Source organism: Chinchilla lanigera, unplaced genomic scaffold (genome assembly GCF_000276665.1).
Source record: "Chinchilla lanigera isolate Chin_1 unplaced genomic scaffold, ChiLan1.0 scaffold00011, whole genome shotgun sequence".
Taxonomy (NCBI): Eukaryota; Metazoa; Chordata; class Mammalia; order Rodentia; family Chinchillidae; genus Chinchilla; species Chinchilla lanigera.
In genome coordinates, this window is record NW_004955412.1 from 22,510,073 (window position 1) to 22,523,429 (window position 13,357).

A 13,357-nucleotide genomic window follows, 5' to 3' on the forward strand; every position below is an offset into this window, starting at 1 on the left:
AGGTGGCTAGTACATGGGAACTCACTGAGTAGATGGGATGGCTGGGGGTGGGGTGGGTGGGAGGAAGGGATCCATCCAGCCATGAAGCAGAGGGATTCAGAGTACATCTTGGTACCATATGCAGCCTACTGTCAAAATAGATGCTTTAAAAATTATTTTTCATTTTAAGAGTCACTTTAATTTCATTTTAATTTACTTCTAGTCTCTCTAGGGAGATGACACAAATAACAAATATTTGGATGGGGGCACAAATTCAAGAAATAGCAACTAAACATTATCTTCAGTTTTACCCTAAGCCTCACATAGTTCCAGCTTCTTCTCATCCTCCTTCCTCCAAACCCTTTTTCTGGATGGCATTGTGGCAGTTCGTCTGGGTTTTGCCTCTGTGGTTTGGCCTCTCCAGCTTCTCTGGGTTGGGTCCTCATTTACCCATTTATTAGAAATAATTTTGCAAACGATACAGATGAACAGCCAGAGGGAAGAGATGTATAGTGCGACTTGTAGGCGAGGGGAGTGTGCAGGTTCTGTGCCCTTCCTGGGTGCGTTGTCTCCCAGAGACTTCTTTGGGATTGGTTGCTCAGAAGCTCTCACATGGTTGTCATAGGCGGGGACACTATGTGCTGCTCATCTCTACTCTTGTGGAAGAATCTGAATGTTTTCCATGGTATTTCTTATGTGGAAAGGAGAAAGCACTAGGTCTTCTGTTACTGATTGTTTCAGATTAAGTAAGTTTCTTAAGTACCCTGGGCCTCTCTTTTTATGTCTTAAAAATGGCAGGCTGAAGGTATAGCTCAGTGGTTAAGCATTTGCATATGCTCAGCATCCGTAGGGCCCTGGCTTTGAGCTTCAGCACCAAAAAGCAAAACAACCAAACCAACAAAAAAAGAAAGACATACATATCTGTACCTTAAGGGGCACCATAGTGTGGTGGTTAAATACAATCTCAGGATCCAGACTGTGAGTTCAAATCTTGGTTCTGCTGCTTATTGGTTGTGTGACCTTGTGTGAGTCATGTAACCTCTCTGGCCTCAGTTTTTTTCATCTGTAAAACTGGCTCAAATAGTTCTTCCATCATGGTTTGTTCTGAGGATTAAACAATGCTTGGTACATAGTTTGTACATCATGGAAGTATTTGTTAAGCAGAAACAGAATTTTTGTGATGACTGTGGGCTGAAGTAGTCCCATTGTAAATTAGCAAATACTCCAGAAGTAATGTATTATTGCTTTGAGATATCAAACCGGTTGCTCTAATGGCTGCATGTCACTGTGAACAGCATAAGTGAGTAAGCAAGTTCATTAGGAAACTTGATTATAAGTCTTTAGTGACTTTTAGTCTGTGGTCACCAAGATTATGGTGTATGTCAGCTTTGTATCCTTGTAGCATACCCACGAGATAATTAACTTATAAAGAGAAAAGGCTCACAGTTTTGGACACTAGTCCATCATTCAGTGGCCCTTTGCTTTGGACCTTTGGTGAGGTAGCCTTTGATGGTGGGAAGTGTGTGGTAGAGCAAAACCTCACGATGGCCAAGAAGCCAAAGAGTGGAAGAGGAACCTGCTGGGGCTCCTCGTCTCCTGTGATGGCCCGGCCCCAGTGATCTAAAGTCTCCCACTGGGCCCCACCTCTTACGGTTTCTACTACCTCCCAATAGAGCCAACCTGGGGACAAAGGCTGTATGTAGCTCATGGGCCTTTGGGGACATTGCAGATAAAACTACAGCATGGTGCTATGAGGGAGAGTCACAACGAGGAAGAACATGGGGATTAGTCTCATTTACGTTGGTGAATGTGACTCTGAAGACTTTCTACTGGGCTCAGAGATGTAAATGCTGATGAGACAGGAGGATCACAAGTTTGTGCCTAGCCTGGGCAGCTTTGCCACTTAGCAAGACCCTGTCTCAAAATAAAAAAGGGGCTGGAGATAGAGCTCAGTACAGATGCACTAGGTTCAATCTCCAGTGCCCCCAAAAAAGTAATAAAATACTTGCAGATGTAGAAACAGATTTAGTGGGATGGAAGTAACTTGCCCAAGGCAGAACTGTGATTCCATTTTATGCCTTCTGAGTCTGGATTGCCCTTGCACTTTATTCAGACCACGTGACAGTGGGGTTGAGATTGGTGTATGAGGAAAAAATAGAACAGACTTGCTGGGAGCCTTCAGCCTCCTCTGGGCTCACCCCTGTTGTTTTGTGCCTGGCAGAAGAGAATGAGTTCATTCTCTACGCCATGCGGAAGTCCATCTATCGCTACGACCTTGCATCCGGAGCAACTGAGCTGTTGCCACTCATGGGGTTGCGGGCAGCGGTGGCCCTGGACTTTGACTATGAACGCAACTGCTTGTATTGGTCTGACCTGGCCTTGGACATCATCCAGGTAAGTTAGCCCTCAGTCTGGTCCTGGGGCTAAGTTTCAAACAAGGGCTCAGGACCTATGTGGTGAGAGGCTGAGGTGAGGTAGATCATTGAGGGCTGACAGACAAACTTGTCAGTTGTGTGCTATAGCTTTTTCTTTCCCTGTGAACTTCTGTCCATAAAAGAAGGATAAAAGAAGCCCCAAATCCACATCTTTGACTGTAAGTAAGGTCTTATTTTTCTAACTGGGAAAATGCTGGGACTAATGCTGGGAATAATGTAGGAGTTTTAGTAGCCCACTAAATCATGATATAGTAACACTTGACTTATCCACACTTCATGTAATTATCCACTTACGTTATTCTGAACACAGACCAGAGCCAGGAATTAGCTGGGTACTGTATTTTTTTTTCTCCATATGGGGAATCAAACTCAGGGCCTCTTGCTTGCCAGGCAGGCACTGTGCTACTGAACTGCATCCCCAGCTCTGGGTACTGTGTTGTATGACTACAGTCCCAGTTACTTGGAAGGCTGAGGCAAGAAGATCTCTTGAGCCCAGAAGTTTGGTGCCATCCTGGCCAATTTAGAGAGATTCTATTTCTTAAAAAAAAAAAAAAAAAAAGAATAAAACACACACACAAGTATACCCACTCACACACATAAAACCAGGAAGTAAGCATTAAAGTCCCTGAATGGACCAGACATACCATTGAATATATACGTTTTAAAGGAAATCTTTTTGATCCAATACACATTTTAGATTCAATGTCTACTTCATTTATTTAGAAAATTAATTCCAATAATGTTATATCTATTCTCAACCCTGAGGAAATTTTTCAGTGCCTGGGTATTGGAGGTGGTAATGGGTGTTGGTGACTGCTGATTGCACTTGTGCTGGTGTCAGCCCTCAATGGCCTTCTGAAGGAAGAAGGACTATAAAAGCAGACACAAGAACGTGAACACAGCAGCAGTCTGGTTCATTTATTTTAAAAGCAAACAGACTCGCACATCTAGGTAATCTCTGACCTCATTATTGTGATACAGGGCCTAGTTAATAGCCAGTGTTCATGATGATAATGCAGAGAAATGTAAATGATTAAATCTCTGCATTGTTCTATTTAAAACAGGAAATTGTAATACACTTTAACAATGTTCTTTTGAAAACCCAGCTTTATGTTTTGTTTTGTTTGGAGACAGTGTCTTGCTATGTAGTTCAGGCTGACCTTCAACTTACTATTTAGCCCAGACTGGCCTTGAACTCCTGGTGATCCTTCTGCCTCAGCCTCCTGAGTGCTGGGATTACAGGCATGTACCACCATGCTCAGCTTTTAAACCCAGCTTCTTGTATCTGAAAGTTTATGACTATCAAAGGCCTCAGCCCTTGGCAGTCCAGCAGTTGAATAAAGGGTTACCTCCCCTTTGTGGGATGAGCTCGCAAGGGGTCATCTGAGCTTTTCACAGCATTTACTCCTGTTTTTCTCTGTTTAGCGTCTCTGTTTGAATGGGAGTACTGGGCAAGAGGTGATCATCAACTCCGGCCTGGAGATAGTAGAAGCTTTGGCCTTTGAGCCCCTCAGCCAGTTACTTTACTGGGTGGATGCTGGATTTAAAAAGATTGAGGTATGTGTAGTCCCATGTCGTTCGTGATGAAGAGAGCAGGCAGAGCACCTGGGCATTGGGCCAGATTGACACAGAGGTAGGAGTCAGTGTTTCAGGTTGCTCTGGAAATTTCCTGAGAACTACAGAATGGACTGGCTGAGCCTCTGGAGAAAGGAGAAAAGGACCATGGGATCATCTCAGAATGATCGTTCACTGCCAAGAAAGTGCCATGTGAGAACAGGATGCTGAATCTATCCAATTTTATTAAAGGCATCTGAAAGTTTATACTTTTGACTATAGAAGCATAGTGTCATAACCATAATGATCATAAGGCCATATCAATAGTAGTCCAATATTGATCTAGAGTAATAATGACAACGTCATCCTTCTCCTCCTCCATTTTATTAATCTGCACCTGTTTGTCACTAAGCTACCCAGTAACTTGTTGCGTCTTATCTACTTGAGGCAATATGAGGTAATACATGGCCTTAAAACAACACAAGCACTGCATTTAGGAATATAGGTAGGCTCAAATCCTGCACTGCCTCAGCAGCTCTGTCTCAGCAGCTCTTTGTGCAGTCACTACATAGAGGTACAGCAGGCGTGTTAATTGGGAATGGCAGGGGAAGCCAGGCGACATGGAGAGCCAAGTGCAGTTGCAAGACAAAAGACACAGCCTTGAAAGGCAGCCCTGAATTCAGGCCTTACCTTGCCAACTAAGTGACATGGCACAAGGGACTCATTTTCTTCAAGCTTCTGTTTCTTCATGGGTAAGACAAAGCTTCATTTACACATTCAGCCAATCCACAAGTGCTCTTTGTGTCTGCTGTTTGTCAGATGTGGTCTTAGGTTCTGATGATCCAGCAGTTGTCAAAACACGCAGGTTCCTGTTCTGATAGACCTTGAAGCTCAGTGGAGGAAGCAAAACGATGAAGAAATGCAGAATTAGTTCTGCTGCTGAGCACTGTAAAGAACATAAGGCAGGGCCTGTGACTGCACGGCCGAGTGGGGCAGCATGAGGAAGGTGGACAAGGGAGGCCTCCTGAGGCTGTGGTGTCTGAGCCGAACCTGACCTTGAATGGGATAATTGCATCCCTCCCAGGGATGTTGATAAAAGCGGAGAGATACGGAGTACCTGGTACCTACTGAATTCTGCCCTGGTGATCTTGTCTCTGTCATTTCTGCCCTCTCCTTTCTTGTGTGTGGCCAGCTAGGTGTGTGTTTGCTAGGTGTTGCAAAAATACAGGTGACATGTAAACTACCACCTTCTCACATGCTTGTTGGGTGACCACTGCTCACTCACCTTCAATGCTCTTGGTGCAAGTGGTGTAAGATGAGCCTATAACCAGAGGTCTTGATGTGCTTTGACCAAGGTGGGTCTGAAGATTTCAGAAAGGAGGCCACCTGGAGCTGGTTGTTGAAAATAATTTACCATGTGTTTATAGCGAGTAGAGTGGATGGCAGGCCTAGGCTGGGACATGGCAGAAGAGGACAGGAGTGAATATGTCAAGCTTGGAGAACTATGAGATAATCAGCCCAGCCAAAACAGGAGACGGGGAATGTGAAGCCTTCATCGCGAGACTATGATATTGAGAATTTGTTTTGTAGGCAGTGTAGAGCTGTTGGTAGCTTTGAAGCTTGGAGTAATATGGGTGGGCTAATAAGTAAACAAACTTGAGTACATTTGGCCCTCCCAGTCTGTGTGTTTTATATCTATGGATTGAAAATACTCAGCAAAGCAAAGCAAAGCAAAGCAAAGCAAAGCAAAGCAAAGCAAAGCAAAGCAAAGCAAAGCAAAGCAAAAGTATACTGAACATGTATAGTCTTTCTTTTCTTACTATTCCCTCAATAACACAGTAGAGACTATTTGCATAGCATTTACATTATATTAAGTATTATAAATAGTCTAAAGAAGATTTAAAGTATGTAGGAGGAGGTGCACAGGTTATATGCAGATATTATACAGTACCAGAGTCTTGAGTATCCTTGGAGTTTGGTATCTGATTGTGTGTATGTTTGTAGAGGGAGGTCTTAGAAGCAACCCGCTGTGGAAACTGAGGGATAACTGCATTTAACTGTGTAGATCATCGTGCCATAGGAATAGGGGCAATGGGAGTGAGGCATATGTAGTTCTAGCTTCTCTATCAGACTATGTGAAAATTCTCACGTGAACCAGAAGAGGAGTCAGTTCATTCCGACTAGAAATTGAGGCAGATTTCTCAGATGGCTCTAGGAAAGGGAATCAGGTGGGTGTAGAGGGTGCACATCTGTAGGTAGAAATTGATAGGGAACTTCGGCAATAAGGACCTTTTAAAGTGCTCATACCTAGTTTGGCCTTCGCCTCCTCTTTTTGTCAGGTAGCTAATGCAGATGGTGACTTCCGACTCACAATCGTCAATTCCTCTGTGCTTGATCGGCCCAGAGCCCTGGTCCTCGTGCCCCAAGAAGGGTAAGTATATCCCCAAAAGGAAATCAGCATTGTATCAGGTGTTGCAACAATAGATCCTCATGGAAATGCAAACCTCTGGGCAAAAACTCTGCTACTTGTGAATTTGGTGGAAATAATCCATTAACTGAGAGTTTTGCGACCACCGCGCAGGCATTGTGGTCAGGTAACTCCATTTGCTTCTCATTAGCAAACATCAGATGCTCTGGGCATCCAGATGTCTTGCATCTGTGGGATGTTTCTCTAGAAAAAGTAATATTAGAAGAGAGTCTCTGTAGACTACATTGGCCTGCTTATATATTGTGAGTGTTTTTTACCTTGAGTTTCACGCATGGCACAAACATTTAATTCAGTCCATCTTTCCCTATCTCCCTCCCCCAGGATATGTGGCCATTCTGACTCAAAATTAGTATGCACTTGGGAAATGCAAAGGTGTTTTTCATTAACTCTTTATGTGAAGGAAACAACTAACATGGAAATCCTGTATTAGTTTTCCTTGCCTTCCCTCTTTCATCGCCCTTATGATTGAGAATTAGCACTCATTTCCAAAAAGAAAATTGTAGAAGCAAACTATGTACTGATTACAAATATTAAAAGAGAATAGAAGTTTATGAAGTGACATATTTTTTCTTCTATTCTCATTCTTCACTCCTTACCGTCATACATCCTAGACTAATCATTGTTAATAGTTTATTGCGTATCATTCAGAATTCTTTTTTACACACATACAAGCATTACCTTTAAAATATATCCTCTACAGCTAGAAGCACATGCACACACCAAATAGAATCATAGCACAGTTACTGCTTTGTAACTTTTAAGTTATATATATATATACATATACATATATATATATATGAGTGAGAGAGATTGAGATGTATATCTTTATCTGTATGTACAATAGTTTCATGTAAGCACATATAGGTTTTTAGCTTTCATTATATTCTACGGCACGCACTATCATTTACTGCTTTTCTCTACTGAGGACACTGTGATTAATATACATATGTGTACATTTTTGTACATTATGTTCACATAGTTTGATTATAAATAATTTCCAGGAAAGGGGTTTATAGGTCAAGGGGTTTAGGGGTTTCAGATATTGTAGTTCCACATGATTATGAAGATTGCTCTAGGGAAGTTTCTTTCTTCATTGGAGTAGAGCTCAACTCCCAAGCCTCTCATTTTGATGAGATGGGTGTTCTATCCCTGTCTTGACCAGGGTGATGTTCTGGACTGACTGGGGAGACCTGAAGCCTGGAATTTATCGGAGCAATATGGATGGTTCTTCTGCCCATCGTCTTGTGTCAGAGGATGTGAAGTGGCCCAATGGCATCTCAGTGGATGACCAGTGGATCTACTGGACAGATGCCTACCTGGACTGCATTGAGCGCATCACCTTCAGCGGCCAGCAGCGCTCGGTCATTCTGGATAACCTCCCACACCCCTATGCCATTGCTGTCTTTAAGGCGAGTCCTCCTTTGTCTCACCAGTGGGCATTCCGCAGAGGGAGTCAAGAGCTTCCTAAGGTCCAGAGCCAGGAGCTTTTGGGTTTTTGCAGAAATTCTGTCAGACTTCTAGGAAACTGGCTCTTTTCTAAATTTGAGATAACTTGTTTAAACTATTAAGGAGGGATGCCGGACAAAGGTGCCAGAGGGCCTGGCTTCCAGACCACTAACATTTCAAAAAGCTAAGAGCTAAGATGATTTCTCATGAGTGTTCTGGATTTGCCTTTCAGTACTAGTAGCTTCATTTTGGTTCTGAGTCTTCACCTTGTATAAGGTTTCCTCGCTTCATTCCTCACTGACTGGAGAGGAGCAGCATATTCCCTCTGCTGTCTTTAAGGTCTCTTTGTATTCCAGAGACCCCTGACCAACACTGGGAAGCAGATTTCAAACTGAGGAGCTCAACTGTAGTCAAAGTTCAGTGCTCACCAGATGGTTTTTTGGCGGGCAGGTCTTCTATGTGGATAGTTGGTAGGGTTTGGATAAAAACCACTGACTCTTGCATTTGAGTGGAATCTTAAGCCAGTATTTAGCCAGTAAATGTTAGTTGTCTCCTGTATCGGGGAGCTCTTGTCTTTGCAGAAGATCCATAGTGAAGCGCAGAAGATCCATAGTGAAGCGCAGAAGATCCATAGTGAATCACAGAAGAGCTGGCCTAACAGGCAAAGGTTTTCTCTTTAGAATGAAATCTACTGGGATGACTGGTCACAGCTCAGCATCTTCCGAGCTTCGAAATACAGCGGGTCCCAGATGGAGATTCTGGCCAGCCAGCTCACAGGGCTGATGGACATGAAGATTTTCTACAAGGGGAAAAACACTGGTAAGACAGTCGCCCCCTTCATCTTGAGAGTTGATCCCAAGAAAGGGGCTGCGTGTGGGCAATCTCCACTCAGAGCAGGATCTGGCAGCCTGTGTCTTTGTTGTCACAACAACGTGCACATTATTTAATTTCTTCCTAATGATATCTTAATTTCTTTTCTAATGATACACAAACAGCTGGAAGACAGCATGTTTTTGCCTGCCGAGAGTGTTGGTGCTTGGTGGGTAATTACAGCCTCCTTCTGCCCTTGGCCCCTCACTGATTGGTGGTGTGGCTTCGGTTACAGCTGGGAGAGGCCCAGCATGTGCCTAATCCCCACTTGGCACACTTACAGGGAGTCATGCTGCGCTCTGGGCTGGGTGCTCACACGGCCATGTGCCCACCGAGCATGCCCACCTCTGTTGCAATGCTGTGTAGTAGTTGTACGTTTCCCGCCCTGAACCTCTCAACACCGTGAAGGAAAAGTTTGTGCTTTTTTTTTTTGTTGTTTCTCAACAGTTTTACCAGTCCCTAGCCTTTCGTAGGTGCTCGGTTCATATTGGGAGAAAGGGTGAAGAGAGAGGGGAAAGCTGCAGTGAGTGTAGACGTTTTCCATCGTAAGACCTATTGGAGGGGGAGGCTTCAAGCACTGCAGGAGGCTTTGACCTGCAGCCTGGAAGCTGTGACTGTTCGGTAGAAGCTTCCTTTCTTCCTTGACTGCCCGTGACTCTTGTGTATCTCCACCTGTGCTGGCAATTCTGGAGGAGAAGGACCAGAGCACTCCCAAGAAAAAGAGTCCCTTTAAGAATTACCGTCCTTATCACCACAGGATTAAATGGCATCCTGGGTCTGCTGACTCTCCTTTACTGACAGCCTCTGGGTTACTTGTTTTGAACTAGCATGTTGATACTGTTTTGCTGGTTCTTGGCTTACCCTGTACTAACAGAAAAATGACAAGGAAAATAATACGGTTATAGATAACATTGTTCTCCCTTTGGGACTGAGGAAGATGGCATGAGAACTCCCCTGGAAGATGATAAAGTGTCCTACAAATGTAGATCTGTCTTACTGTTGAGCCTTCCCCACTAACCTGTCACAGGAAAGACTAGTATTACAATTCATGGTTTGCAGATGAGGGAAAGAAATCTTAGATATTAATTAGCTTTCTCAAAAGTTCTCCCAAGTATAGGGGCTAAGCTTTGGGTGCAGTCTTGGAGAAGTCACATTCTTTTGAGAGAAAATACATGTTTTAAAATAGGGAGTGTAAAGGAATCTTGTTTCTCAGCATCAGCAGCTGAAATCTCTGGCCTCTATTTGACAGAGGCCCCACTCCTCCCACTACCTTGTGGAGTGCGTTGCCAGCGTTTCTCTAAGTTGACCTCTAGTCCAGAAGAGCCGGACTTCATTTTACAAGTGTGTGCAAGCACATGTTTGATGTGCACACAGCAGCATCTAGGCTTCCCAGTCCTGTTTTGGATCACACTTCACCCCAACAGCTCGAACATAACTGAGCACTTGTGGTCTCCTGGTATAGGACAGACAAGCCTGCACTTCTCAGTGTATTTCCCTTTTGGGTCTCAAAGAGTCACCATTTAAATCAGCCAGAGTAATTCTAGGGGTCAGGGTAGGGTCGCAATTGAGTAAAACCTGACTTGAAAGGGTGATATGTGTCGTAGGGTGAAACACAGACTGGATTGTGCAAGAGCAGGTGTGACTATCCCTTTGGCCCAGGGCCAGTTACTGAATCTCTGCTCCTGTCTCTGTGTTGAGATTCCCTTGCTGTCTCTTAGTTTTGAGCAAGACATTTCCAGGTGTCCTCTTACCTATAGATTCAGGGGTAGAGAAACAGGCACACAGTCTCTCAGGCCACTTTGAGTTAAATCAGAGCTTTAGCAATGGCATCTGGCTGCCCGTGTAGCCTGTGTACACTGCTTACCTCTTGGCTTTCAGCTTGTTTCCTTTTAGGTCTCTGCCTTGTTGGCACACTGAAAGGGTATTGCAAGTTCTTGATGCATATTGGCAACCCCTGATGCCTGTCCATCTGTATTATTTTTGTTATCTGCTCCAAACACAGACGGGTTTTGTATTAGTCAAGTGTAATACAATGATAAGGTCATTTATTAAGAGGTTACTCTGTCATCTGTGCCACACTAATATGCTCTTGAGCTTGGGTAATCTCCTTAGACTTCCCTAAACTAATGTATACAATGAATATTCCCATTTTATAGGTGAGAACGTAAAAATCCGGTTCAGTAACTTGTCCAGGTCATACACTTAGTAAGTGATAAGAATTCAAGCCATGAACTACTTGACCTAAGTGAACTTCAGTGAAACCATCAGGCTGTGCTCCTTCTAGCCTCTGTTACTGAAAGGGCATCACTCTGTTATCATGGCAATAATTTAGGATACCACATTTTGATTAATGCTGGTTTGTGCTAAAAATTATGCTTACTTGGAAGCTTTATTAATTGTTATTTGGTTATAAGTGGGTGGATTTCTTGTCTTGATACCTGGCTGATTTTTAAGTAGTGTTACTGGAATTTATTTTTCACAAAGAGTTTTTTTCCTTTAAAAAGATTACTTCACAAGGTTATTGATGTAGTCAATTGATACTACAATGTTTTAAAATATTTTATAGTTCTTGTAAATTCTTCGGAGCCTGCATTAACTACAGCCTTTTACACATTTATAATGAGGGCAAATATTCATTACTTAGGGATAGACGTGATTTTGATAGTTGCCAAGTGCAGAGATACTTCAGTGAGATAATAGTATTTGTGACTCCTAAACTGACTCTGGAGGAATTTTTTCAAGGAGGAAATCTGAAAATGTTCTGAAGATGCTCTGTGAAGATGTGCTGGGGCTGTTTGGTTTTCTAAGGGGACATCTTTAAAGATGGTTTTCATTCTCCATATGACGATGATGATCTCCATACTGTGCACCTACCTACACAGCACGATTGGCATCCTGAAGGGTTTGTGGCTGTGGTGGGAACTCTGCTGCTTCTTCCTTCTATCTCCTTCTGTCTGGTATAGCACTGTTCCCTCGCTTTGTCCCTAACCAGATGCTCCTGCCCTGCCTACCTGTTGCAGTCAAGACCTGGTTGGCTTGGTTTGGAGTTTGCCCTTGGATGCTACTACTCAGACTACCATTTCTTCCATCTTTGTCTAGATCTTCCTCTTGAAATAGAACACATTTTGCGTGCTGTACGCTTTGCTCTTGGTTGGGAGGGAACATCTGTGCACATTATTTTATAGACCTAATCCATTCAAAAATATCATCCCATAACTGAATATGTTTCAATAACATATTCTGTTACTGCTTATTTTCTTAGAACACTGAGTGGTATGCTGTTCTCTGAATACAAAGGTCATGTACCAAATCCATTGAATTGTTTTTCAGTAGTGGTGGCTCTGTGTCAATTCCACATCTTTTTGGGGGCCAGGGGCTTGTATATTTAGCTAAAGGAACAGTCAGTGCCCACAGATCACCAGTGAACATCAGTCAAAGGCTTCTTCTGATCAACTGATTAGTTTACTGTGGTAATTAAGCCATTATGGCTGATTAAGTTATTTGATGAGCCTTTTTGGATATGTCCTCACATGGATTTCTCACTGGATGTGTATATTTTGTCTACTTAGCAATGCCACTTACTCTTTTCTTCAGCATCAAAGTGACATTGTAGCAAAATCCTTGTGGTTTAAAAAAATCATAATGCCACTTAGAACTGATAGGATACCAATTCATCCAAAGCTGTTGAGTGTATTGTCACCTGAATGAGCACTGATTGTCATTAAAGAAACCTGTATTCCAACCTGTGGGTCAAGATAGCTTAGCTGAGGTTTGGCTGGGTGAGCACAGATTATGGTACTAGAATATCTGATGGTGGAGTCTCCGTCTATGAGACAGCACAAGAAAAGAATCAGCATTGAGTTTTACCAAAGTTTTTAATATTTGCTAAATGGCCCCAAACAACAACAACAACAACAACAACATATAGTTTATAATTTTGGCTTTTGTGTTCTTACCTGTTGTTAAAAAATAGGTTATATATCCTATTCCTGCCCTGCTGAAGATATGGGGGACAGAAAAACACCTTTGCCGCTTTCTGTTCACCCACACAGCTCTCTGAGAAGTGCAGAGATGGATGCTTTGGACTCTGTGTGACACTCTCTTTGCTAAGCTGACCCAGAGAGAAAATAGTGGGAGAGATCAACATTAACCAGTTGTTCTGTGGATTTATGGCATGATAGTGGCTGATGAGTACTGTGGTTGCTTCCTTAACTGTTCCACATCAAGGGAGTGAAAAAGGGAGCCCTGGATTTTTATCTAGACTCCAGCTTATCCTGTGAAAGAAAGGATTTTGGGTGCTAAGGAGCAGAACCTATTCAGGCTAGCTTAAGTGATGAAAAGTGTTACTGAGTGAAGCAAGGGAGCTAGTAAGGAACCCCGTCATGGGATTTCTAGGTGAGTCTTATGTGGACTGCAGCTGGGAATGGCAAAGCCATCATTTTTCTATCTAGGGACCTAGTGGGATCCTCTCCATAACTCCCTGCGTCCTAACTCCCTTCAGACTGATGATCGCTGCACACTCGAGTTTGTCTTAGCACAGCTTTGACTGGTGCAAGGCTTTGGCTTTGCTTTGGCATATGCATTC

The 13,357-nt window shown here is 43.2% G+C and overlaps 1 protein-coding gene across 1 annotated transcript in view; it reads left to right on the forward strand.

Annotated features, from left to right (window-relative positions):
• Positions 1–13,357, forward strand: part of Sorl1 (sortilin-related receptor, L(DLR class) A repeats containing) — a 154,196-nt gene that overhangs the window by 88,089 nt on the left and 52,750 nt on the right. Inside the window, exons 17-21 of the mRNA XM_005378364.2 lie at positions 2,201–2,373; positions 3,840–3,971; positions 6,308–6,399; positions 7,619–7,865; positions 8,583–8,721. Coding sequence (XP_005378421.1) covers positions 2,201–2,373; positions 3,840–3,971; positions 6,308–6,399; positions 7,619–7,865; positions 8,583–8,721 — 783 coding nt within the window. The remainder of the gene's footprint in view (positions 1–2,200; positions 2,374–3,839; positions 3,972–6,307; positions 6,400–7,618; positions 7,866–8,582; positions 8,722–13,357) is intronic.